This window comes from Chiloscyllium plagiosum, unplaced genomic scaffold (genome assembly GCF_037043375.1).
Source record: "Chiloscyllium plagiosum isolate Xiang-an unplaced genomic scaffold, Cpla_swu_hap1 HiC_scaffold_33, whole genome shotgun sequence".
Taxonomy (NCBI): Eukaryota; Metazoa; Chordata; class Chondrichthyes; order Orectolobiformes; family Hemiscylliidae; genus Chiloscyllium; species Chiloscyllium plagiosum.
In genome coordinates this window covers 26,511,180-26,538,966 of record NW_028270171.1, presented here as the reverse complement: position 1 = coordinate 26,538,966, position 27,787 = coordinate 26,511,180, and the positions used below count along the sequence as shown (strand labels likewise).

The following is a 27,787-nucleotide window of genomic DNA, read 5'->3' as shown; positions in this document are numbered from 1 at the left end:
GGTTCTTCCAGCTTGTACCAAGCTCACTGCAGCAAGACTGAGACAGAGACATTGGCCAGGGAACAGGGTGGATGAAGTGGCAGGCAACAGGAAGCTCAGGGTCTTTTTTGCGGCAGAGGTTAGGTATTCTGCAAAGCAGTCACCCGGTCTGCATTTCATTTCCCCAGTGAACAGCAAATACAGTGGAGTAGATTGAGTGAAGTGCAGGTAAAATGGCTGCTCCATCTGGAGTGTCCCAGTCGATCCTGTTGATGTTGTGGGTGGGAAGAGAAGGGGGTGAGGATAGAAGTATGGGAGATAGCTAAGGGCTTTATGAACCACAGTGCTGAGGAATCTTTGGTTGAAGAACAAGGTGGATATTTCTGAGACTCTGCCACCCCCCCCCCAGTGGAAGTGGCCTCGACAGATGTGACAGAGACACAGAAACTGGGACAATGGGATGGAGTCCTTGCAGGATGTGAGGATGTATAATCAAGGTAACTGTGGGAGCCGGTTGGCTTGTATCAGTGGCCAGCCAATCTCCAGAAATGGAAACAGAGATGGCGAGGAAGTGAAGGAAGGGGGTCAGAGATGGAGCAGGTGGAGGTGAGGGTAGGGTGGGAATTGGAAGCGAAATTGCTGAACTTTTCCAGTTCTGGAGGAGAGAGGGAAGCAGCACTGAGGATGTCATCGGTGGACCGGAGAAAAAGGTGCGGGTGGGGGCCGGAATTGGGACGGGAACAAGGAATGTTCCACGTACTCCATGAAGAGATAGACAGTATTGGGGCCCATGCGGGTACCCTTTGACCTGAAGAAAGTGAGAGGAGTTAAAGGAGAAGTTGTTTGGGATGAGGACGAGTTTGGCCAATGAGAGGAGGGGGGTGGTGGATGGGAATGGTTCAGGCCTTTCTCCCAGGAAGAACAGAGAACTCTGAGACCATCCTGATGGGGGATGGACGTAACAAGAGATTGCATGGCAATGGTAAAGGGAAGTCCACTGGTGCCCTCAAACTGAAATTCTGAAGGGGACATAAAGCGTCAGAGAAATCGCGGATGTCAGTAGGAAGGGATGGACAAGGGAATAAAAAATCATGTTGAGGAAGGAAGAGATGAGTTGCGTGGGGCAGAAACAATGGGTCTGCCCGGGCAGTCCTGTTTTTGGGTTCTGGAAGGAGGTAGAAGTGAGCTGAGCAGGACTGAGAGATCATGAGCTTGGAGGCAGTGGTGGGGGGAGATCACTGGATGGAATGACTGCTGGACACACAACATTCTGGTGTGAGATCATGGTCCAGAGGGAGATAGGTATGTGAGAGCTGGCGCTCAGCCTCTGCGATGGAGAGATCAGTACACCAGACTACAACAACGCCACCCTAGTCAGTGGATCTGAGAGCAAAGGGTGAAGTCAGTTCATGGAGAGATAAAAATCACACAACACCAGGTTATAGTCCAACAGGTTTAATTGGAAGCACACTAGCTTTTGGAGCGACGCTCCTTCATCAGGTGATTGTGGAGGGCTCGATCCTAACACAGAATTTATAGCAAAAATTGACAGTGTTATGTAACTGAAATTATACATTGAAAAATTGATTGTCTGTTAAGCCTTTCATTGTTAGAATACAGTGATAGATTCACTTCTTTCATGTGTAAATCACTTTCTTTAAAGTTGCATTCTCGGGTTAGCTGTTAACAATGGTGATAGCTAGACAATATGTTGAAGGTGTTAGCCCCCTGTGTTCTCTGTCTATGACCTGATGTTTAGATTGATTCTAATCTAAAAAGTGAGATAACAGAGTTTTACATAAATTCATGCAGTTTTTGAGCTCAGAGTTCTACATGAATGTATGCAGTTTTTGAGCAAAGTGCAATGTAACTCTGCAAGTACAAATTCACCACACAAAATATATGGGTCTTTGTCTGTGTGTGTGTGTCTGTCTGTCTGGGGTGGGGGTTGTGAGTGTGAGAAAGTGTGTGTGTGTAGTGAGTGCAGAGTGTCTTAAGTCTGTGAGGGGGTGCATGTGTGAGTGTGTCTATAAGGCTGTGTGTGGGTGTCTGTGTGCATGTCTGTGTGTACCTGTGTCTGTGTGTATGTGAGTGTGTGTGTGTGTAGGAATATCTGTGTGTGTGTGTAGTGCAATGGTGATCACCTGATGGGGAGAGGACTCCTGTCCAAAGAAAGGGACGCGGGGGATGAAGGTGATGGACAACTTTAACGGCATGCCCTGCCCAAAATGCATCAAGGTGGGGATGCAGAGGAATTAAAATGGAGACCTTTGCTGAGTGCAGGACATTCAGCATCGGAGAGCAGAAAGTCAGTAGGGGATAGTACATAACTGACAGGAGATGGTTTGGGAGAAGGGTAGGGTCAGAGGAAAGGGGTGGGGAGGAAGGTTTCAGTGGGGGGTGCGTTAGTATTTCTGAGTTGTTGCAGCTTGCATTCCTCAATGCCTGAAAGGAAGAGAAAATTGATAATAGGAGCTGAGGGAGTAGTACAGCTCTGAGCCAGAGTGAGGCGATGTTGATGGAGAGAGAGAGAGAAAGAGGTAGGGAATATGCATATGGCACTGAGTGTGGATCACAGCATGTGGTTAGAACAACTGTCTGAGGAACACTGTACATCAGAGAGATACCGGCGATCCTGGGTGGATTCAGAACACAAAGGAAGAAACTTCAGTCAGAATCCACACGGGGTGAGCCCGAGCCAGAGGCAGAGAGTTTTGGCAAACACCTTGTCAAACACCAGGGGTGAAAACAAAAGTAATGATGATGATGAAAAAGAAAGATTAAGACAGAAATCCTGTTGGCAAGAGGAGCAGAATGTCTTCAAGGTGGGCACACCTGGGAGAGATGTGGCATTGCTTGGTGTTCTTTGTTTAAGTGAAAAGACCTGCTGATTATGAAAATCTGAAACAAAAATAGACATAGCTGCACAAACCCAGCAGGTCCGTGGAGAGAAAGCAGAGTTAACGCTTCGGGTCCAGTGACCCTCCTTCTGAACTGACTGTTGCTGGTATTTTCACTGAAGACCAGGGCTTTCTTGAGCATTCCATGTTCCAGTCCTATCCCGCACAACCCTTTCTCCAGTACATTAATGACATCAACGCTGCTGCCTCCTCATCTCAACTGGAATTAGAATGATATTGCTTCCAATTTTCAGCCTTCCCTCCGGTCCAGCTCTGATCCCCCCTTTCCCTCCTCGACGTCTGTTTCCATTCCTGGAGAGAGGCTGGCCACCAATATCCACTGCAAGCAGCGCGGTGGCTCAGTGGTCAGCACTACTGCCTCACAGCACCAGGGTCCCAGGTTCGATTGCAGCCTCGGGTGACTGACTGTCTGTGTGGAGTTTGCACATTCTCCTCGTGTCTGCGTGAGTTTCCTCCGGGTGCTCCAGTTTCCTCCCACAGTCCAAAGATGTGTAGGCCAGGTGAATTGGCTGTGCTAAATTGCCCACAGTGTTAGGTGCATTAATCAGAGGGAAGTGGGTCTGCGTGGGTTACTCTTTGGAGGACTGGTTGGGCCAAAGGGCCTGTTTCCACTCTGTAGGGAATCGAATCTAAGTCCACCGACTCCCAGTTACCTTGATGATACATCCTCACACCCTACTTCCAGTAAGAATTCCATTCCATTCTCTCAGTCTGTCCAGAAATGTTCACCTTCTTCCTCAACCGATGGTTCCTTGGTACCGTTGTTGACAGGGCCCAATCTTCCACCCTCATCCCTACTTTTCCCTCCCATAACAGCGAAAGAGTCCCCCTTGACCTCACCTACCATCCCATCAGCATCCACATCCAAAAGGATCATAACCATCATTTCCACCACCTCCAATGGGATATGTTATGAAGGTGTGTATTGTATCTTTAAGAGAGAGGGGGGGAAGCTGGCAAGGACTGACTGAAAGCACCGAGTGAGTTAAACAACTTAAAAATGTAACATTTGGTTGAAACAAATAGCTGGAGTTGTGTTGCCATGGAACAAAAACAAGTTCAAATTCGGCCAGTTTAAATTATGCCCCAGATACCAAAATCCAATTGAATTTGAATTTCACTGTTTGGGATGACATCAAACCAATGAAATGATCCGATATTTTGGGCTATAAAATGGGACATTTTGAGCAGTTAAGGGAAGAACTGTCAAGCACCAACAAGTACAGACTGCTAGCCGACTAACTCTCTGAAAGGTACCTGTCCATAAGAAGTTTGTGCAGCAGGACATCGAAGCTGACCTAGTGAAAAATCTACAAAGCTGACTGCTTTTGAAACGTGATTTTTTTTTTTAGTAAATCTTTTTTAAAAATTGGGCCAATATTTTAGAGTGGAGGTAAAGGATAGGTTTAAGAAAGGAGCTGTAAATAGTGGTTCTAATGTTCTCCGTTGAACTTGAAAAATGAAATTATTTATTTTTACTTTAAATAGTGAAATCTGGGATAGTTCTTTTCCCCTCAAAATTTAACAGATTATGGCACGATGTGAGCTTCCCTTTGTGTCGGGTTTAAATTAGAAGGGGTTAGCCTGTGTTGTAACAGAAGACACAACTAGATACATATTCCCTTCCCTTGTGCGCCTTCCACAGGGATCATTCTCTCCGGGACATCCACTCCTCTTCCTCACACTCCCACAGCACCTTCCCATGCAATCGCAGATGGTGTAACACTTCCTCTTCACAATCCAAGGCCCCAGACGCACCATCCTGGTGAAGCAACCATTTACCTACACTTCACTCAATCTAGTCCCACTGTAATCACTGCTCAAAATGTAGTCTCTTTGCACTAGGGCGACGAAATACAGACTTGGACAACTGCTTTTTGCAGAATACCGATGTTCTGTCTGGAAAAATGAACTAGAGCTTCCTGTTGCCTGCCACTTCAATAGTCCACCCTGTTCCCTGGCCAACATCTCTGTCTCAGTGCTCCAGCAAAGTTCAGCACAAGCTGGAAGAACAACACCTCATTTTCTGCTTGGGAACCCTGAAGCTTTCTGGACTTAATATCAACTTGAAGAATTTTCTGGCCTGAGCACCTTCTCCCATGTCCTTTACCAACCCCCACACACTTGGCCTTCACATCACATGGGCAGCTTTCAGCACAGCTAACCCATTTTCTCTCACTGATGATCCCCCATTAGCAGCTGTTCTTTTTGCCTGTATTAAAACTATTAATAAAAAAATCCAGGAGACGACATCGCAGTGAATGGCATTTTACTTCTGTACCTGATACTTTTATATCAAGCATAGCACACGGAAATACGGAGACAGCAGATGGAATTCTGAATTTACAGACCATTCTTGCTGATAGATGATCAAAAGCGCAGACACTTAGAGCTCACACGCAGAGTGCATTTCCCCATATACCACTGATTAGAAGGACAGCACCCTCTCCACCATTCCCACCTGGTAAAACACTCGGACTCAAAGCTTTAACTCTGTTTCTCTCTCCACAGATGCTGTCAGAACTACTGAGTGTCTCCAGCATCCTCAGTATGTTGCCCTTATCACACTGTTGTCTCTTGCTGCACAGACTGGAGAATTTAACAAACAGCAACATCAGATTGCAAGGGGTCCCCAATTTATGAACTCTTGGGCTCACAAACGTGATCCCATACAGGAGTGTAATTTTAAAGACACAGCATTGCGAATGGTTGCTTTATATTATACCCCAACTTGAACTGAACAGAATTAACTTTATTGTCACCTGTACTCACATAAGCACAGTGAGAAGTTTACAAGTCACCACTCATAGCACCACCAGGTACCTCGGTACAGATTCTTCAGTACAAGTTCTTAGGTTAAAAAAGGAAAAGCCCAGCATTTCAGATCGTAGTCATAAATTAGAAAGTAGAGAAATGGCCCTGACTCAGACCATACTGGGCTTCACCTCGAGCCCCGGAGGCCGCTCTGAAATCACCTCGAGACTGGAAGTCCATGCTGAGGTCACACTAGGCTGCGAGACCACCACGAGCCACTGGGAGACCACCATGCCAGGCTGGGAGACCAGCATCCAAACCAACGCGCGCACAGACTTCAGAACAGAATCCATTTGTAACCCAGGGTTTGAGTGTATAGTGCGAGTAATCAAAGGGACTTGGGTATGATTGGACAAGGATCACAGACAGTCAGCAAGAAATGAGGGAGGTCAGCGGCATCTTGGCTTTTATGTGGAGAGAATACTGTGGGCAGTTCTGGTTTCCACATTTACGAAAGAACACACTTGCACTGAATGTGGTAGAGTGGTCAGTTCACTAAATTGGTCCCTGGGCTGAGGAAATTGCCCGCGATGCTGGATCCACATTCTCTGGAGTTGAGCAGAATGAGAGCCACAGCTGACAACTGCAGAGGGTTGAGAGAAGGTAAACACACAGCGTGTTCTCCCTCATCAAGGCATTGGGAATGAAGAGGCACAGTCTGGATTAAAGGTCTGATCATTTAGGACAGAGAGGAGAAATGATGACACTCAAAGACTGCAAACCTTTTATAATTCTCGATCCTAGTAGATTGTTGATGCTTCATTGTTGAATATGTTTCAAGTTTGGGATTGAAGAACTTTGGTCTCAATTTGGGAATTGAAGGGCGAGGGGAACAGGAGGGGAAGTGAAGTTGAAGCCCCAGTTCAGCCATATTGAACAATGGAACAGATTCAATTGGCCAAATGGTCTACTGGCACTCCGATTTCTTGTGTTTTGGGCAGGAACAGCCACAGACTGGAGTGAAATAATCTCAGCGTGGGTTCCAATGTTTTCAGAAAAGAGAAGGATGGGCATGGAAAATGTATATGAAGAAAGACAGGGACTGATGGGTTACTTAGAGAACAGGCTTAGGGTATGACAGAACAAGCACCTGCCCATGAACATTCTGTTGTAAAAATATATTAATTTCCGAACTGCCTTTGGGAGGGAGAGTGCACCACCAAATCAGTCCCGTGTTACATGCAGAGCTGTGTGTGTATGTGTGCATGTGCGAGGTGAGAGAGTGAGAGACAGAGAAAAGAGAGAGAGGCAGAGACAAAGACAGAGAGAGAGAGAGAGAGAGAGAGACAGAGAGAGAGGCAGAGACAAAGACAGAGAGAGAGAGAGAGACAGAGAAAAGGCAGAGAGGCAGGGACAGAGCAAAGCGAGAGAGAGCGCAAGAGAGAGAGAGAGAAGATGGGAGGCTGACTGTACTTTCTGACCCGCATGTCTGCATCAGGTACCCTATTGATGGTAAAAGGGTGACCCCTCCTGTAATTGACCCGTAGTCTGAAATAACCACAATGAAGAATTAAAGATCTGTTGATTTGGAAATACAGAAACAACCAGCATGAATTACAGAAGCAAAATGGCATCATAGTCATCTCAAGATTATGCCCTGGTGTCCTCTGAACCCTGAGGTGGCCCCACAGTTGACTCCATAAGTCAAAGGTCACGCTGCCCTCGTTTCTCAAGAAGGGGACCAGGTTGATGCCAAATTAAACACCATAAATTCAGGTATCTTATATATTAAATTTGTTTAAATCACATAGAAACCATTTTAGGATATATCTATTTACAATCTAGGCCTACTTCAGCTCCTATATACAAATAAATCATTTACAAATCTTTTCTATAAGTTTAAGTTCACATTCAAGCTTTTTGACTGGTTCAGCGAAGACTATAATAAACTCTAATGATAAATAAGTTTAGATTGTAGCTACAATAAGACACAAGATTGCGCTAATCTAAAGTGCAATTACTACAGGCAACACTTGTAAACGTGTGTGCTTTAAAGAGGACTGTGTGGGAACGAATTGCCCATTCCTGCATCAAGGAGAGGCCTCATTTAAAGCTGGATCCTGGTGGATAACAGATAGACGTGACTGCTCACATGGAGATGGCTGAACTTAGCCAACTACACACTGGGGATGAACTGCCAGACGGTTGTAGCAAAGAGAAGGAACTGGATTCTTTTGAAATATTGTTCTGACTGAGCCAGTAACTAGTGGGAAAGCCCTGGCTAGGATTGTTGCCTTGGAGATCATTTTCAAGTCATTTTCCAGATCAAGTGAGGAGCTCCCGTGAGGATAGTGAAGGGCGGGGAGGAGGATACAGGGACACTGCTGGAAGGGAGCATGGTGATTGGGATGTGACGTTCCTGCAGAAAGCAGTAAATGAGCTTCTGTTCCTTGCGTCACATCATGGTCGGTGTCTGTAGTGACTGCACAGAAATAACAAAACAATCCATCAGTGACCGCGCCTCTTCACCACAGAGAAGGAGGAAAGGAACAGCTGAAGGCATGGTCTGGTAAACAGTTTTGGAAACAAATTTCTCCTCACTGTAGGAAGCTCTATTATTGGGAATTCTCTACTCCAGAGAACTCCTACATTGGGGATACACAAGGTGCAGGTTTGCTGGATATCTTGGCGCTTGGTGAACTGAAGGATGTGGGAATTGTGGGGGGCAGCCATGATTGTTCTGACCACCAGAGCAGGGTTGATGGCCAAATGGCGAACTCCACCTCCAGGTTTGTGTGCTATCAGCTGGACAGTTCACTGCTCTTACTAACGACATGCTATTAGTGAAGATGGAGGATTAGGCAGAACTATAGAGATTGGGATGGTGTTGATATTAGAGTGCATAGACCAGCAGAGTTCAATCGCAGAGCTTTGCTGGCAACTGGGGGTGAGGGGGTGGGGGGGCGGAATCTTTCTTCTGGGGATAAGGGAACTCTAGGGAAGCAAAAAAAAATCAAATCAGCACACTCCTGGGCTGGTGTGCGCGGGGGCACCAGACAGCTAACGAGGACCTGGCTCTTGCTCTGCAGAGTTACACATGACCCAGACATTTGTCAAGGGATGGTGGTATTTTTGAGCCAATGCCCATTGCACTGTCCACAGTTCAGGTGCTGGGTAACAACACTCCCTTAAACTTTTATTTTCATTCACCGGTAGGAGGAGGGGGGGCAGTGGTGGTGGTGAAGGAGGGCAGTGGAGGAGGGGGGGTGTGGTGGTGGAGGAGGGGGGGTGTGGTGGTGGAGGAGGGGGGGGTGTGGTGGTGGAGGAGGGGGGTGTGGTGGTGGAGGAGGGGGGCGGTGGTGGAGGGGGGGGCGGTGGTGGTGGTGGTGGAGGGGGGGTGTGGTGGTGGAGGAGGGGGGTGTGGTGGTGGAGGAGGGGGGCGGTGGTGGAGGGGGGGGCGGTGGTGGAGGAAGGTGGGTGGTGCGGTTGTGATGGTGTTGGGGTGGGGTTGTGGTGGTGATGGAGGGGGGGTCGGTTGTGGTGGTGGTGGGGGGGGCAATTGTTGTGGAGGAGGGGCTGTGGTGGGGGGGGGAGAGGGGGCGGTGGTGGTCGTGGTGGAGGAGGGGCGGTGGTGGTGGTGGATTGGGGCAGTGGTGGCGGTGGAGGGGGGGCAGTGGTGGCGGTGGAGGGGGGGCAGTGGTGGCGGTGGAGGGGGGGCAGTGGTGGCAGAGGCGGTCGTGGTGGAGGAGGTGGAGCGGTGGTGGAGGAGGAGGGGGGCGGTGGTGGTGGTGAAGGAGGGGGAACAGCAATGGTGGTGGTGGAGGGGGGATAGCGGTGGTGGTGGTGGAGGGGGGACGGCAGTGGTGGAAGAGGTGGCGGTGGTGGTGGTGGAGGGGGGTGGCGGCAGCGGCAGTGATGGAGGAGGGGGGCGGTGGTGGTGGTGAAGGAGGGGGAACAGCAATGGTGGTGGTGGAGGGGGGATAGCGGTGGTGGTGGTGGAGGGGGGACGGCGGTGGTGGTGGTGGAGGAGGGTGGCGGTGGTGGTGGTGGAGGAGGGGTGGCGGAGGCGGTCGTGGTGGAGGAGGGGCGCGGTGGTGGAGGGGGACAGCGGTGGTGGTGGAGGAGGAGGGTGGGCGGTGGTGGTGTTGGCGGAGGGGGGCGGTTGAGGTGGTGGTGGAGGGAGGGCGGATGTGGTGGTGGAGGGAGGGCGGATGTGGTGGTGGAGGGGGGGCGGTGGTGGAGGAGGGGGGGCAGTTCTTGTGGAGGAGGGGCGGTGGTGGTGGCGGAGGGGGGTGGTGGTGGCGGTGGAGGAGGGGGTGCGGTGGGGGTGGCGGTGTCGGGGTGCGGTGGGGGTGGGGGTGTCGGGGTGCGGTGGGGGTGGGGGTGGGGGTTGTGGTGGGGGTGTCGGGGTGCGGTGGGGGTGGGGGTGTCGGGGTGCGGTGGGGGTGGGGGTGTCGGGGTGCGGTGGGGGTGGGGGTGAGGATTGGGGTGGGGGTGTCGGGGTGCGGTGGGGGTGGGGGTGTCGGGGTGCGGTGGGGGTGGGGGTGGGGGTTGTGGTGGGGGGTGACAGCTGCTCTGCTTCCTTGTCTTTTTACCTGTCAGTGCTCGGCCGCAGTGAACTGGATCTTGGAGACGATTTTCTGGATGGTGGTGACAGCGCCGTCCTCCAGGGCCACCGTCCTGCTGTGGGAAATCGCCCAGTTCAGGCCCAGGCCAGTCACCATGAGGTGCCCAGTGTGACTTTCACGGGACCAGCGTGCGGTGCCCATCGTCACGGTAATGCAGAAAGCGTCCTTTTGTTGCTCCAGTAACCCAGCTATAGAATGGAAAAGACAATCCCAGAAAGTTCTACATGACGTACATTGATACACTATAAAACAGCAGGGAAATTCAAACAAACTAAAGGGACTCTCAACGGGACGATTTGATTGGCAGTGTCTGGCAGCACTGTTGGATTTAGCTGCTTCTAAGTTTCATCACCCGCTGCATTTGCCTGGAACTAAATCCCATTTCTCTCCAGGCCCAATCTGAGACCTATCGCCTCAGGAAGCAATGACAGTTCCCTGGGGCGCAGTCGTGATTTCCTGGATTAGATGGTGGTGGGACTGTCATAATCACCCCGAATGACTCATCCCCCCCCACACCCATAAGCTGGGTCAGGTAGGTGGGCTTTGAGGGGGCGACAGTGGTGGTGTCCCCTTAAAGGAGGGGAGGTAGACAGCTAGGGAGGGAATTCCAAAGTTTCGGGCCTATTTAGCCAAGAGAATGGCCGATGAGAATGAGGGATTTGCAAGAAGCACAGAAATCTCAGAAGGTTGTAAGACCGAGGAGGTTACAGAGATAGGAAGGGGAGAGACCATGGAGTGATTTGAAAATGAGGATGGAGATTTCAAATTGAGACTCCCAGGATGGAAAAGAGCACTCAGGACAAAAAAAAAGGGAGACAAACTGCTGTAGCTGGCAGGTCTATGTCGGGGGGCTTGCAGGGGGAACACTGGGATAGACTGGCTGGCATTTCATGGGGATCTGTACCCAATATTTGTACTGAACTGGTCATTAGGTTCCAAAGCACAGGGCTCAACTGTCCCTGGCCAGAGCCAGCAGTCTAGGTGGGATTAGGTGCTCCCTGTCACACCGCACAGACCTAACCTCCAAACACACCAGCTCAAACAATACAGCTTCTTGCAATAATTAACCTTCTTAAAAACACTGTTCTGAAGCTCGAGTACACGGGTATAAATTTCCACTGTAACGAGGTCACAGAGAAAGGCCGAGTCGACAAACTCCTTTTAAAAGGAGCTGGCTGAATAGTTACCTATTGTGGAAAAGGTTGTAAGGATGACAGGACAGTGAAATGAACACATTCTATGTGGGACACAATGTTCAGCTGTGATCAGGGCTCCCCCTGGGAATGTTAGGCAGAACATGCTTGGCTCCGCTGAAGGCAGCAGACTGTGATACGATATCTGAGACCCAAACAGTTTTCCTTCAACACCTCTTCCCTAGGGTAGGGGAGTCCAAAACTAGAGGGCTTAGATTTAAGGGGAGAGGAAAAAGATTTTTAAAAAAAGGGGAAACTTTTTCACACACAGAGGCTGGTGCATGGATGGAATGAGCTGCCAGAGGAAGTGGTGGAGGCTGGTGTAATTGCAACTTTTAAAAGGCATTTGCACGGGTACATGAAAATAGGAAAGGTTTGGAGGGATATGGGCCAAATGCTGGCAAATGGAACTATATTAGGTTAGGATATCTGGTTGGCATGGACGGGTCGAGCAAAGGGTCTGTTTCCGTACTGTATAACTATGAATCTATAACATATTATGTGAACCTGACTCAAACACTGCTCACCCAGTGATCCCCTACTCATTGATCTATACCATATTACCCATGGAAAGTCCTGATCTTGGAACTCGATCATAAACTTCTGTGCCTTCCCCCTTGGTAATGCTGCTTGAAACGGCCCTCTCTGCTCTTTGCTCATCAATGCTAACACTTCCTTATGTGGGGATGCTGGTGGTAGTCCCTGTGAATGAGGGTGACACCAGCTCATGGTGACAGCCTGCAGGCGGAGTCTCTGAACAAGAGGAAGCTGTTGGACTGCAGCGATTGTGGGCATCTACCTCCTCAGGTAGCAAACCCATCCCTTCCCGTTCTCTTTTAAAGACTGAGAATCAATCGGTTTGACTGTGTCACAACAATTCCTGCAGCAGGAAGTGAATGCGGGACTTCTGGGCCAGAGGTGGGCAACACCGCTCACAAGGCTTCCTTATGTGGCCTATCAATTTAGAGTCATAGAGATGTACAGCATGGAAACAGACCCTTCGGTCCAACCCGTCCATGCCGACCAGGTATCCCACCCCAATTTAGTTAATTTGCTTGATAAATAATGTGAGAAGTGGAAACTTTTAAAAATAACAATGAATAGGAGCTGTGGTCGTCTTATTTGCAGTCTCTTCTCTCCAGATCGAACACAAACCAGGGCATTGATGCACTGGGACAAGCCAACACAGCAAGGTCTCAATTTCCATTTTGAAATGTTCAGGAATTATTTTTGTTCAATTGTAATTGCGTTGATCTTTCATAATCCTCTTGTTTTTATTTCGTTATGCACTCGAGGGATGAGAGCCCCACTGGCTAGGCCAGCATTTACCTGCCCACCCCTGGAGGCAGTGGTGGTGAACTGTCTTCTTAAACCACTGCCGCCCACATGGGGGAGGGACACCCACAATACCACAAAAGGAAGGAATTCCAGATTTCCTGACACTGGCAATATATTTCCAGTCAGGATGTAAGTGGCTTGGAGGGGAACTTGCCGGTGGATAATTAAGTGTGCTGCTTTGTCCTGGATGGTGTCAAGTTTCTTGAAAGTTGTTGAAGCTAAACCCATCCAATCAAGTGAGGAGTACTCCATCACACTCCTGGACTTGAGCCTTGCTGGTAGTGGACAGGGGAGTCAGGAGGCAAGTTATTCACTCAAATGTCACCCCAACACTCTCCCTAAGTTGACGGCTCACACGGGGCTCTCTCTTGATTACTCCGCCGCCATCCCTATCCACCGTGCGGCTGGACAGCTCGGAACGGAGGGTTGGCAGCCAGTGAGAAAAATGGCACTGAGCCCAATGTTTACCTCGGTTGCTGGCTGGAGAGGTGAAGGGTAGTGGTCCCTGGATTGGGACCAGCTGCAGGAGTCCTGGCTGAGAGATAACCTGGTCACATTTACTGAGCCACCTTGGCCAGGACTGGGACCCATTCCTGATGAAGGGCTCTTGCCCGAAACATTGATTCTCCTGCTCCTTGGATGCTGCCTGGCCTGCTGTGCTTTTCCAGCGCCACACTCTCGACTCTGACTCTCCAGCATCTGCAGTCCTCACTTTCTCCTGGGACTGGCTAACCCATTGCAAATGGAGGCGCAGTACAGTGTACTGCCACACTGACCATTTGCCTATCCAGTCAAAAAAGTGTAAGAATGCAGGGTAATTTCAACAATGTGAATTAAAAAGATTGTAAAAAGTCATTGTTTCTTTTCTTTCAAGATGGTATTGGCACTCTAAAGCCAAGATGAAGGACATAATGTAAATGAGTGCCAACTTACAATCACCTTTGGTACAGCAGATGCTGAGAGTGGAATGGGAGATTAACTGGGTATGAGCTGAAAATGTGTTGCTGGAAAAGCGCAGCAGGTCAGGCAGCATCCAGGGAACAGGAGAATCGACGTTTCGGGCATAAGCCCTTCTTCAGGAATGATTAACTGGGTATATCTGGGAGGGAATGATGGGATTCACAGGCTGCAGGAACAATGCTGTGCCCCAAACCAAACTGCTCACCCCCAGCATGACTGACTGCCCACCCACTCCCTAGCCCAACTGCCCCTTCTTTCTGATGCCCTTTGAAACTTTGGTGTTGTGAATATACTTACTTGCTGATGCTGTCACAAGTGCTGTGCTGTTGGCCAGCTGCAGCAGGACACTGGGATACAACGGGTGCAGGAGGTACAAATGATACTGGTTCGGAGAGTAAATGTCTGTCATCTGACCCTGCGATGACATAGAACAGACAGCATTCATCAACATAATCCTCGAAGTCCCAGTCACACTTGATTGTTTTGTAAAAGGCTTTTACACAATAAATGCATTGTGAAGAAATAGAGGGAGGCAGTGGGTTCCAGAACAGCAACATATCACTGACCTCAAGCTGCTAATCTCCTGCCAATCTGCACAATGAGGTTTCTGCTGGGAGGAACAGCCCAGTCCAGATAATGGAGACTGGGCCCCAGGCTGATGGAGAGCATGACTCCTGACTCACAGCGGGGAGCTGCATCTAGGGGATGTGAAGGTTAATTGTATTTCACATGAGGCAAGTTCAAATCGTGGAGATGAGATTCTGCGTTCACACTCACCATACCCTTCATGGCTCTACTACTCTGTTGATTAGAGAGGATTCAGAGCAGATTCAGTAGTTGAAAACGGGACATCCATGAGGATCACTAGCAACATAACTGTACTCATCCACAATCTGTCACCACATGACCCAGTATTTCTCTCACCCTGTTATCATTAAGCCAGGGAACAAACTGGTTCAATGAGTGTAGTACAGCAGAGAGTCACACAGCACGGACACTGGCCCATTGGTCCAACTCGATTATAATCCCAATCTAAACTCGCCCCACCTGCCTGCACTTGGCCCATATCCCTTCAAACAATTATGTATTTATCTAAATTTCTTTTAAACATTGTAACTTCATCTGCAACCACCACATTTTTTAAAGATGAGATTAGATTCCCTACAGTGTGGAAGCAGGCCCTTCGGCCCAACCGGTCCACACCGACCCTCTGAAGAGTTACCTACCCATTCCCCCTAACACTACGGGCAATTTAGCATGGCCAATTCACCTGACCTGCACATCTTTGGACTGTGGGAGGAAACCAGAGCACCCATAGGAAACCCACGCAGACAGGGGGAGAATGTCTGTGTGGAGTTTGCACAGTCACCCGAGGCTGGAATTGAACCTGGGACCCTGGTGCTGTGAGGCAGCAGTGCTAACCACTGAGCCACCGTGCTGCCCCATTTCCCCTGGAAGTTCATTCCACATACAAACCATTCTCTGTAAAAAAAAATTGTCCCTCTTGTCTTTAAATCTTTTGCCCCTCATTTTAAAAATACGCCCCTTAGTTTTGAAATCTCCCACCCTAGGGAAAAGACACCTGCCATTTATTTTATCCATACCCCTCATGCTTTTATAAACTTGTGTCAGGTCAACCCTCAAGCTCCAGGGAAAAAAGTCCCAGCCTGTCCAATCTCTCCTTATAACTCAACCTTCCATTCCTGGCAACATCCTGGTAAATCTTTTGGGTGGCACGGTGGCACAGTGGTTAGCACTGCTGCCTCACAGCACCAGAGACCGGGGTTCAATGCCCGCCTCAGGCGACTGACTGTGTGGAGTTTGCACATTCTCTCTGTGTCTGTGTGGGTTTCCTCCGGGTGCTCCGGTTTCCTCCCACAGTCCAAAAAATGTACAGATTAGGTGAATTGGCCGTGCTAAATTGCCTGTAGTGTTAGGTGCAGGGGTAAATGTAGGGGAATGGGTCTGGGTGGATGCGCTTCGGCGGGTCGGTGTGGACTTGTTGGGCCGAAGGGCCTGTTTCCACACTAAGTAAGTAATCTAATCTAATCTAATCTGTAAGTAATCTAAAACCCTCTCCAGTTTAATAATATCCTGCCTATAACAGGGCGACCAGAACTGCACCGTATTCCAGAAGGAGCCTCACAACGTCCTGTATAACCTCAACATAACTTCCCGGCTCCTATACTGAAAGCATGTTAGCGGTATCACGTGCTTGAAAAGGAGATGCCAATCCTGTGGGGTTATAAAAACAGGACTAAGGACATGCTGAAGAGCAGAAGCAGCAGGTCATTATACAAAGCACCGCCACCACCAACAATCAGACCAGAGTCCAGCTGCTCTGCCTCAGCCAGTTGTGACTGATGGTTGACAATTAAGTAACTAACCACAGGAGGGGGCTCTCCAAACAACGCCAGCCTCAGTGTAAAAGACCATGCGATGTGTCAGAAGTGTGGATTGGATGGGCGGTAGAAGAGAAAGCGGAGTTAGCAGCTTCACAAACAATGTGACAGCATGGGTCAAGAGCTTCAGAAAGAGAAGATTTGACTGCCATGAGGAAGGCAGTGAGAACGGGAGACGAGACCCGTGGCCAAAAGCTCCTTTAATCTGTTTCCACCCGTCAGATACGAAGTGCAACATCACAGGAAAACAGGAGCTGAAACGGACAGCTAAGAAATTCACTTTTAAAAATTAACATCCAAATTCAAATTTTAGAAATCTTGAATTAGGCATCTCATGTTACCAAGAAAGCATTGCTGATTGTTGGAAAAACTCAGCTGGTTCATTAAAGGTCCTTTAGGGAAGGAAATCCCCCATCCTTACCCGGTCTGGCCTCCATGTGACTCCAGACCCACAGCAAAGTGGTTGACCTTTAACTATTGGGGATGGGTAATGAATGCTGGCTTGACCAGCAACTCCCACACCTCATGTATTTGAAAAAAATAATAGCCTATTCCTGTATCTTATCATCTTAGTGCAGCTTTGGTACAAACACAGGCAGAAGAGCTGAATTACAAAAGGTGTGGTGACTTCAATGCAGTATTTGACTAAGTGTGGCACCAGGGAGCCCCAGCGAAATGGAGGTCAATGGGAGTTAGAGGAAAGCCTTCCACTGCTGAAGACCATGCTCGTTCCTCAGGCAGGTGTCCTAGCCCAACCCAACTTTAGCTGCTTCCTCAACCTACGGTTATATGTGGGGGCTGTTCAGTTGCAATTCCATTTGCAACTCCTCAAATAATGATACATTCTGGGCCTTTATGTAGTGGGACCTCGACAGCAGTCAGGTTGGAGTTGATATACAGCAAGTAACATTCATACTACATAAGGGCCTTGCTATTGACCTTTTCTAGTGAGAGGTTACAGCTCCTCCTCGCTAATACTTAACACCATTACAATCGCTGAATCCCACAGGAACAAATGTTTGGGATGGCACAGGCCTCCCAGAGCCAGGGACCTGGGTTTGATTCCAGCCTCGGGTGACTCGCTGTGTGGAGTTTGCACATTCTCCCAGTGTCTGCGTGGGTTTCCTCCCACAGTCCAAAGTTGTGTAGGTTAGGTGAATTGGCCGTGCTAAATTGCCCATAGCGTTCAGGGATGTGTAGGTCAGGGGAACTGTGGAGTAACAGGATGGGTGGGTTGGGTTACCCTTCAGAGGGTCGGTGTGGACTTGATGGGCCAAAGGGCCTGTTTCTACACTGTTGGGATTCTATGATTATGATTGTTTGGGTGCAAGCATTGACGAGTAACTTAACCGGATCAGATATATACAGTGGCCACAACAGCGAGTCAGAGGCTGGACGTTCTCCGGTGAGTGAATCTCTTAACTCCCCAAAGTCTGCCCACCATTTACAAAACACAAGCCAGGAGTGTGGTGGAATACTGTCCACAAAGCCTGACTGGGTGCAGCTCTAACAGCACTCAAGATGCTCATAGCCGTAACCAGAGCCAAAGCCTCTCGCTTTATGGACATTCTATTGACTCCCTCCATCACTGGCACACTGTGCTTTCAGTTTGCACTATCTACAAGATGCATTTACACCAACGCTCCTGAAATAGCAACCCCCCCCCACCCCAGGACAAGAACAGCAGGTATGTGAGAACCACTTATAAATCACCCTCAGAGTCACACAATCTGGAAGAGTAACGCTCTTCCTTCGCTATCACTGGACCAAATTGCGGCACTGTTGGATGTACCTACATCACACGGGCTGCAGCAACTCAAGGCAGCTTTCTGCCTTCTCAAGGAGAATCAGGAATTGGTAATAAATGCCAGTGATACCCGTGTCTTGGGAATGAATACAATTGTAAAGTTCCAAGGGGTGCAGCTTACAATCACAGGGCTGACTAAACTCACCAAGTGGGCCACTCCACACGCCTCAGTCCAGAACAGAAATGCAGATCTCCCATTGGACATTGGTACAGAGGCTGCTTCCTGGACACGACAGTCCACGTTTGCTTTCCAAAGTTCCTCACCCGAACTCCCATCGATAATTAAACTCTAGGATCAGTATAAAGAAGTTCAGAATTTATTGGCCAAGCAGTAACACATAGCTCAAATTTTGGCATCACTACAGAAATAGCAGCAAACTGGAGACACAGTAAACCTAGGTCCATAGCAAATTACTTCTGGAAGCGTTGTCCCACCTATGCACTCTCTCACTATTCCGGTCACATTTACACATTGATACATACAGCAATCAGTGGGACAATTTGGGGAAAAATCAATACAAAGCAATGAGCAGGAACCATATTAAAGAAAGTCTAAATAAGCATGAGGGAGAAAGGAATAGGATATAGTGATGAGGTTTGATCAGTGGTTCTGAAATATGTTTGTTGAAGAATACCTTTAAAATGGATTAGTAACCACAGGCAACATCTAGGTTCTGATGACACAAGTCCTTAGAGATGTTGATGATGACCATTCCATTTCATGAGGTATTTGATGGGTCTCTGGTTGATACATGGGTGAGTATTTGATGGGTATTTGATGGGTCTCTGGTTGATACATGGGTGAGTATTTGATGGGTATTTGATGGGTCTCTGGTTGATACATGGGTGAGTATTTGATGGGTCTCTGGTTGATACATGGGTGAGTATTTGATGGGTCTCTGGTTGATACATGGGTGAGTATTTGATGGGTCTCTGGTTGATACATGGGTGACTGAGTTCTGTGCCTGGAGGGAACAGGACCAGATACTGGAGACTAATGAATTATGCAGCTAGCAGAAAGTGAGGACTGCAGATGCTGGAGATCAGAGCTGAAAAATGTGTTGCTGGAAAAGCGCAGCAGGTCAGGCAGCATCAAAGGAGCAGGAGAATCGACGTTTCGGGCATAAGCCCTTTTTCAGGGGAGTTTCCGGTTCAGGGTTTCCTCTGTGTTTCCCCTCAGCCTCTGATGTACACTTGCTTTGGAAGGAGGCTACAATGAATGCTCTTTGCAGCGATCCTGGGTGGGTTTTTCCCTGGTCTCGTGGTTGATTTCAAAACTCTTCAGCAAAGTGTTTCGAATGTGTCTGCAGCATTTCCATGACACTGCATCCCAGGCACAAACCATCAGGCTCAGATTCAGGGGGGCGATCATTTAAAACAGAGATGAGGAGAGGTTTTGTACCACAAAGGGTTGCAAACCTTTGGAATTCTCTACCCTAGGGGGTCATAGATATTCCATTATTGAAAATAGTTAAGGCTGTAAGAGACGATTTGGAGGGAATTGAGGGATTGGGGAGCAGGTGGCCAAGCCAAGTTGAAGCTGAAGACCAGCCATGATCTCACTGAATGGCGGAGTAGGCTTGACAGGTTTCATCATCACCTTGTCTCATTTCAGATGTCTCTGCACAAGATTCACTTTGGTCATCGAGAGTTGGGCCCCCTAGCTACATGACCAGCTCAACTCAGTTGCGACCGGAAAGCAAGGGTGGGCTGTCGTTTCCAGGTGTCAGTGGTGCGGCTGCTTGGCACGCCAACTTGGTGAGCACCTCAGTGCCTGGTATTTTGTCTTGCCATTTGATATTCAGAAGCTTCCAAAGGCAGATCAGGTAAAAGGTGTTGAACTTGCTGAGATGACATTGGGACACTGTTCAAGTGTCACATGTGCAGGGCAGTGAGAGTAGGACTATACTCTATTGATGCTCAGTTTGGTAAACAGACCTACTCTGTTTCATCCCCACACTGCTGAAGACTACAACTGCTGTATCAATCCTTGCACCAGTCTCCTCTTCTATACAGACATCTCAAGAGACAGTGTTGTGGAGGTAAATCCTGCTGTGGACAGGTTCTGAAATCTTGAGCTCAAGATGGGCCCTTCCAGGAGTAGGCTGGACCATTACCTCAGCTTTGCTAAGGCTGACGTTATCACACGCAATGGAGAATATGTCCATGCCTCATTGCCTGTCCAGTTCTGAATCGTCGGCTTGTGCACAGTCATTGGGAAACAAGAAATCATGGTGCCCTTGGAGACCTTGGTTTCTGTCCAGAGTCTTCTCAGATGGAATATTGTATGGCCAGTAGCTACTCAATGTCAGGGTTATCCTGATGGAAGGCATCAGAGAGCAGGGAGGAGAAAACCATGCTGAAGACAGCACATTGACCAGTTTAACTCCATTAGTGACTCGGAATGGGTTGTGCCCATGTATGACAGTGTGGAACTCTCCAACCATTGTGAAGAATCTTTTGGGGTCATCAAATTTCTCCCTAACCTCCAAACACCCTCATGGCTTTGACTGTCTCAAAGGGTTTGCTCGTTGATGTAGTGCAGAGGGTCTATCCTCTGAGGTGCATGGTTTTCCTGGAGCTGTATAACTGTAAGCCCCACATCAGTGGTTCTTCAACCTCTGAAACTGCAGCGCCTCTCTGGCAGCGGGTGCTGGTTGAGAATTGCATTAAGCAGCTCAGGAGGACTCTGGTGAAGATTTTGAGATGGAGAGGAGGAGGGTGACTATGACTGTTGCAAGATTAGCAAGTTCCTTCCCACTTATACAGTTGGACAATGGAGGCACCTTATTATTCTTCCAGGATGGTCCCTTGCTTACACATAGATTCAAATACTTCAATGAACTTCTCGACAGGTCTTCGACTTCCAGCCTTGTATACTCAGCCAGAATAAATACTGCTCCTGGAGCTGTGTCTTTGGTGAGGGCTTTGGTAGCATTTGTTGTTCTGTACAAATGTTTCACCGTAGCAAGAGTCTATCTGCTTGTCTATGCTTTCGATCAACCTGGGTCTAAAAGACAGGTAAACTGGGGACTTACACACCTTGAAACACAAATTTAATCGAACACAGAAAGCTCTTCATGGAAATAGTTGATGGCAACTTTTGGTAGTTTGTTGATTGCTTCTTCACTGATGGATGAAGGCATTTAGTATTAGTTTAAAGCACTTTAGCCATTTTTGTAGAGTTTGGGTTTTTTTCTGGGAGGAATATTGGCCAGTCAGCTCTGGCGATGAACCAGTACATGGGGCCTGTGAACTAATGCCAGAGCTAAATTCTCACCCGATAATAACATCCATAATATGGAAGTGTTCTGTGTAAACAGAGCCTTAATGTTTTTGGGAAAGACGGAAATCCCCACAGAACTTGAGAGGAGCAGGGAGAGAACAGGTGCACAGGGTTAGGGATGGAAGGTAACATCTCCTATAGCTGTCACTGCACACTGCCCTCCTCTTGACTTCAGCACACTTGGCAGTGCCCATCTCACGACTGCCATGCTGACACTGCACTCTGAAGGGTGCCTGCGGTCAACAGACCCTAATTTGAAAAACACTGGGTTAGAAGAGGAGGGCTGGGAAGAAGTATTAGCACTGGCATTGGCCTGTTCATGTTCACCATTTTGCATCTTACTCCCTACCTCTCTTGTAATTTAAGGAGCTGGTTGTTCTACATTTCTCCCTCATGGGAAAACATCCTCACGGCACCAAACAGAGGCAGCCCCATTGTCATTGTTCTGATGAACAGTCATCAACCTGAAAGTTAAATGTCGCTCTCTGTAGATACTGCCTGATGTGTTCTGTACTTCCAGTGTTATGTGCTTTTTATTTCAGATTTCCAGCAGTATTTCGTCCCTGGTTTCCTACTTCTGTTTAACTTTCTGGATTAGATCTGTTCTCACCACACTGGGGAGAAGGCCAGATTCAATTAATTGCATTGACTCTGGATTGCTCCATCTCCTTTCCCCATAGCTAATCCAAACCCTATGATACTATGATCACTGTCTGCTAAACGTCACCCTAGTGATATTGATAAACTTCACTCACTTCATTTCCCCCATCAGAACGATATGCACAAAGGCGTACTGCATGCTGAGTCAGAAATATACAGGTATAGAAAACTGTCCTGCAGGCATCTCAAATCTTTCCCTCTCTGCCGTTTACACTATTACTCTTCTAGTTTAAATTAGGATACTGGAAGTTCTCCATTATATTGTTATTCTATAATCCTTGCACCTTTGTAACTTCCTTGTAAGTTTAGTTGTCTACATTTCTACCATGGGTGGCCTGAAGAATAAACACAGTAGTGGATGGAAACCCTTATTTCTAATCCAATAGAATCTGCCCTTGTCCACTCCTCGCTCCCCCTCTAAGATGTCCTCTCCCTCCAGCCCTGGAATATTATCTTCCATCAATCTGTCCTCCTTTCTTTCAATCCCCAGGTTTTCTGAACACGTTGTATCCAGGCGTGTTCAGTGCACAGTCCTGCTCTTTTTTGAGGAGAGTCTATTATTCATTACAAAGATCAGGAGTGGATGTCTGCTTTACCATTCAATGAGAGCGTTCTCAGATCGACTTTCCTGCCTTTCCCCCATAACCCTAATCCCCTGATGACTAAACGCCCGTCTATCTCAGCTTTGAATATACTTAACAAGCCCTCTGTGGTAAAGAACTCCATCAATTCACTACCCTCTGAGACAAGGCATTCCTCCTCAGCTCCGTCCTTACTCTGCCATCCCTTATTCTGAGATTATGCCCTCTGGTCCCAGACTCTTTCCACAGGGGAAACAGCCTCTCATTACCCACCCTGTCCAGTCCTCTAAGAATCTGATAGGATATAATGTATAGAATATATAGAATCCCCAGAGTGTGGAAACAGGCCCTTTGGCCCAACAAGTCCACACCGACCCTCCAAACCCACCCAGACACATTCCCCTACTCTCTTTTTCCCTGACTAATGCACCTAACCTACACATTCCTAAACACGATTGGCAATTTAGCATGGCCAATTCACCTGACCTGCACATCTTTGGACTGTGGGAGGAAACCGGAGCACCCAGAGGAAACCCACGCAGACACGGGGAGAATGTGCAAACTCCACACAGACAGTCGCCCGAGGCTGGAATTGAACCCGGGTCCCTGGCGCTGTGAGGCAGCAATGCTAACCACTGAGCCACTGTGCTGCCCCGTGTATTTCAATAAGGTCACCTTTCATTCTTCTAAACTCCATCTCTTGCCATGAGAAAAAGGAATCGCTCCATACTGGAGATCAACCATGACATCAGGATCCCAAATATTTTTATGCATTATCACATATGTTCAATCACTATATACCGGATTTAGACCACCTCCTGCAATCCTGAGCTGACCAAATACTTTTCCATTTCACAGTCCTGTGATAGCTTTTGCTTCAAACTGTTGTGCACCTCAGCTTTCCTCTCTACTATTACCCAGCCCCTACATCCCTGCGAAGTTAATTTAAAACCTCTCCAGTAGCACAAGCAATTTGCCTTACAGTGACTGGAGGAAGGGGGGCACTAAGGAGCACTTCGTCACTTGTTGAGGAATGGTACATGGTACTGAGACACTACCAGAATGAGATGGAACCCTTCAAAGCAAATGTGCAACCCCCACCTCTCTCACGTTGCTCCTGTTCATGATCTGGATCAGGAAATCCAGGGTGTCGTCTTCGTTGAAGAAGCCAGTGACAGGAGAACTGGAAGGAAAATCATTGTAATTAGTGTTACGCAGAGGGAATAAAGTGTGCACTCTCCTGCAGGGGACGGGAATCCTCAGTGTCCACCTCCATCCCAAATGGCATCAAGCCTTCCCCACCAACCACAGAGGAGATGGTAACAGAGACACATCCAGGGACAGCACACCAACAATCACACAGCATGGAGTGACATGTGGACTGTAACGCAGTGTGATTATTCAAGGTCTGTACAAGAATAAAGTGCCAATATTGTAATAACAATGTCAAGACCATGTCTTTAATTTTCCATCTTTTTTCAATTGTGGACTAAAAGGAACCGAGTATTGCTGAAGGATTACTGCAGGTTTTGAAAACCTGACACGCACTGTTCAGACAGATGTTGGTTCGAACAGACTGGGCTAGTACTGACTGGGATTTAGAAGAACAAGGGGGGGCGGGGGGGGGGGGGGGGTCTCAAAAACATACAAAACCCTGGTGTGGCAGAATAGCTAACTGTGGGACTGAACTAAGTGTCACAGTCTAAGAATAAGGGGCAAGTCATTCAGGACTGACAGGAGGAAGAATTTCTTTTGAGTGCATTGTGAACCTGTGGAATTCTTTCCCACAGGAAGCTGTTGGGGGCAGTTTGTTAGATATATTCAAGAGGGAGCTGGACATGGCCCTCACAGCGAGGGGGACCAAAGAGTATGGGGAGAGGGCGGGATTGGGATACTTAAATTGCATGATCAGCCATGATTGTATTGAATGGTTGTATGGGCTCAAAGGGTTGTTTGGCCTACTCCTGCACCTATTTTCTACGTTTCTCCAAATCTAGGGGTGAAGAGTAGCCGGAGCCAAGGGTATGTACAAATGGAAAGCTGGCAACAAGCAGCTGATTGGTTTGTGGACTGGTGACCAATTAGAGAATGATGAAAGTCTTCTGCCTGCTAAAACCTACGGGACTGGTCCTCAGGTAGCTGAACAGTTTGGGACTGTGAACAAGATAGACAGAGGTCATCCAGTCTCCACCAGCTCTGAATTTGAAGGGAACTTCTGAATAAAATTACAATGTTTAGAAGACATTTGGATGGATACATGAATAGGAAAGGTGTGGAGGGATATGGGCCGGGAGCAGGCAATGGGACTAGTTTAATTTGGGATTCTGTTCGGCATGGACTAGTTGGATCTGTTACCGTGCTGTATGGCTATGACACTCCTCTGTTCTTTGCAACAAAACCTACTTTCAGCAATGGAGACAGACAGTTTATTCTTCTTTATAGCTGTTGCTAATTAACTAACTTCTAATGAATAAGTCAGAGAAATGTGAATCAGACACCGTACGCCTCCCTTAAACAAGTGGAAGTGTCCAGAGGAGGAGGACTCAGAAAGTGTTGCGATCAGGACAAGAATGATCTCAGCAGATTCTGTGAACTGGGACAGCCTGGACTGCCTTCCCAGTTCTTCCCTCTGCCTCGTTTCTTTTCTGTCCATGACACTGTAAGGGGCAGTTTATAAGGAGATTACAGGTTTAATTAGCAGTGCTTTATGCTAACAATTCTTATTTGCTTACTTGCAGCCAGAGTCTATTTTGCTTATCTAGGTTTTCCATCAACCAGGGACTAAAAGGCAGGTACGCTGAGAAACTGTCTCATACTGTAAAAGAATCTTTAACAATCCAGGAATAGTGGGATTTGATTTTCGGTACACTATCACAGGGAGGTGTGACTGTAGCAAGAGGGGGAAAAATCCCTGCCTTTAGTTTTACTGAGCAGATTCCTGCACAGAATGACATTCCCCAGACATCACTCTGATGAAATTCTGCCACACCACAGGCTCACCTTTCGATGCTGCTTCCGTTTGCTGACCACACCTGCAGGAGGCGCTGCCGATTCAGAATGTGCAGTCTGCTCTTTGTGGTGATCAATATGTCACTGTCACTCCCTCCATGTCTGCTAAGAGTCTGTACGTCCCTCACAGAATCATTACTGCGAGGACAAAATGAACCCGATCACATTAAAGTTAGTTGACTTTCAAAACAAAATCTAATGTCAAATACGGACCCCCAAGACCCCACCACAGTCCCTGTATAGAACCCTGTCAAATCCCCTGCACAGACCTCCCTCACCCAGACCCTGTACAGACCCACCCCGTGAAGGTCTGGATGCTGGGAGACACAGGACAGGGGAGGCTGGTGCTGGGAGCAAAGGTCAAGCACAGTCAGAGTCAGTATCCGATCGTGGCAACAAAGCTAGGTGCAAGCAAAAAGCAGCAACATTTTGAGAGTTGCTGGCTACAATTCCCATTTCACACTGAAAATTGAAGCATTGAGATTTTCATGTCTAAAAGAAATAGTTAAATTCAGTAAAGCCTATCCATTTCGTTAAGCAATTCACTGCCATAGTATTAAAGGTTTAGATGGAGAGGAATTTGTTAAGTGTGTACAAGACAATTTTATGATTCAGTATGTGGATGTATATACCAGAGAAGGTGCAAAACTTGACCGACTCTTGGGAAATAAGGCAGGGCAGGTGACTGAGGTGTGAGTGGGGGAGCACTTTGGGGCCAGCGACCATAATTCTATTAGTTTTAAAATAGTGATGGAAAAGGAAAGACCAGATCTAAAAGTTGAAGTTCTAAATTGGAGAAAGGCCAATTTTGATGGTATTAGGCAAGAACTTTTGAAAGCTGATTGGGGGCAGATGTTCGCAGGTAAAGGAACGGCTGGAAAATGGGAAGCCTTCAGGAATGAGATAACAAGAATCCAGAGAAAGTATATTCCTGTCAGGGTGAAAGAGAAGGCTGGTAAGTGTAGGGAATGCTGGATGAAGAAAGAAATTGAGGGTTTGCTTAAGAAAAAGAAGGAAGCATATGTCAGGTATAGACGGGATAGATCGAGTGAATCCTATAAAGTAGGAGTAGACTTAAGAGGGAAATCAGGAGGGCAAAAAGTGTACGTGAGATAGCTTTGGCAAATAGAATTAAGGAGAATCCAAAGGGTTTTTACAAATACATTAAGGACAAAAGGTTCATTCGGGGGAGAATAGGGCTCCTCAAAGATCAGCAAGGCGACCTTTGTGTGGAGCCACAGAAAATGGGCGAGATACTAAATAAGTATTTTGCATCAGTATTTACTGTGGAAAAGGATATGGAAGATATAGACTGTAGGGAAATAGATGGTGACACCTTGCAAAATGTCCAGATTACAGAGGAGGAAGTGCTGGATGTCTTGAAATGGGTAAAGGTGGATAAATCCCCAGGACCTGATCAGGTGTACCCTAGAATTCTGTGGGAAGCTACAGAAGTGATTGCTGGGCCTCTTGCTGAGATATTTGTATCATTGATAGTCACAGGTGAGGTGCCAGAAGACTGGAGGTTGGCAAACGTGGTGCCATGTTTAAGAAGGGTGGTAAGGACAAGCCAGGGAACTACAGACCAGTGAGCCTGACCTCGGTGGTGGGCAAGTTGTTGGAGGGAATCCTGAGGGACAGGATGTACATGTATTTGGAAAGGCAAGGACTGATTCGGGGTAGTCAACATGGTTTCGTGCGTGGGAAATCATGTCTCACAAACTTGGTTGAGTTTTTTGAAGAAGTAACAAAGAAGAGTGATGAAGGCAGATTGGTAGATGTGATCTATACGGACTTCAGTAAGGCGTTCGACAAGGTTCCCCATGGGAGACTGATCAGCAAGGTTAGATCTCTTGGAATACAGGGAGAACTAGCCATTTGGATACAGAACTGGCTCAAAGGTAGAAGACAGAGGGTGGTGGTGGAGGGTTGTTTTTCAGACTGGAGGCCTGTGACCAGTGGAGTGCCACAAGGATCGGTGCTGGGTCCTCTACTTTTTGTCATTTATGTAAATGATTTGGATGCGAGCATAAGAGGTACAGTTAGTAAGTTGGCAGATGACACCAATTTGGAGGTGTAGTGGACAGCAAAGAGGGTTACCTCAGATTACAACAGGATCTTGATCAGATGGGCCAATGGGCTGAGAAGTGGCAGATGGAGTTTAATTCAGGTAAATGCGAGGTGCTGCATTTTGGGAAAGCAAATCAAGGCAGGACTTATACACTTAATGGTAAGGTCCTAGGGAGTGTTGCTGAACAAAGAGATCTTG

At 47.8% G+C, this 27,787-nt stretch overlaps 1 protein-coding gene across 1 annotated transcript in view; it reads right to left on the bottom strand.

The window, feature by feature from the left end:
- Positions 1-1,418: 1,418 nt before the first annotated feature.
- Positions 1,419-27,787, bottom strand: part of fam234b (family with sequence similarity 234 member B) — a 59,126-nt gene continuing 32,757 nt past the window's right edge. Inside the window, exons 8-13 of the mRNA XM_043680000.2 lie at positions 25,510-25,656; positions 23,611-23,692; positions 18,128-18,271; positions 14,071-14,188; positions 10,250-10,470; positions 1,419-8,136 (exon numbers count right to left, since the gene is read on the bottom strand). Of these exons, the coding sequence (XP_043535935.2) occupies positions 10,253-10,470; positions 14,071-14,188; positions 18,128-18,271; positions 23,611-23,692; positions 25,510-25,656 (709 nt within the window). The 3' untranslated portion in view covers positions 1,419-8,136; positions 10,250-10,252. The remainder of the gene's footprint in view (positions 8,137-10,249; positions 10,471-14,070; positions 14,189-18,127; positions 18,272-23,610; positions 23,693-25,509; positions 25,657-27,787) is intronic.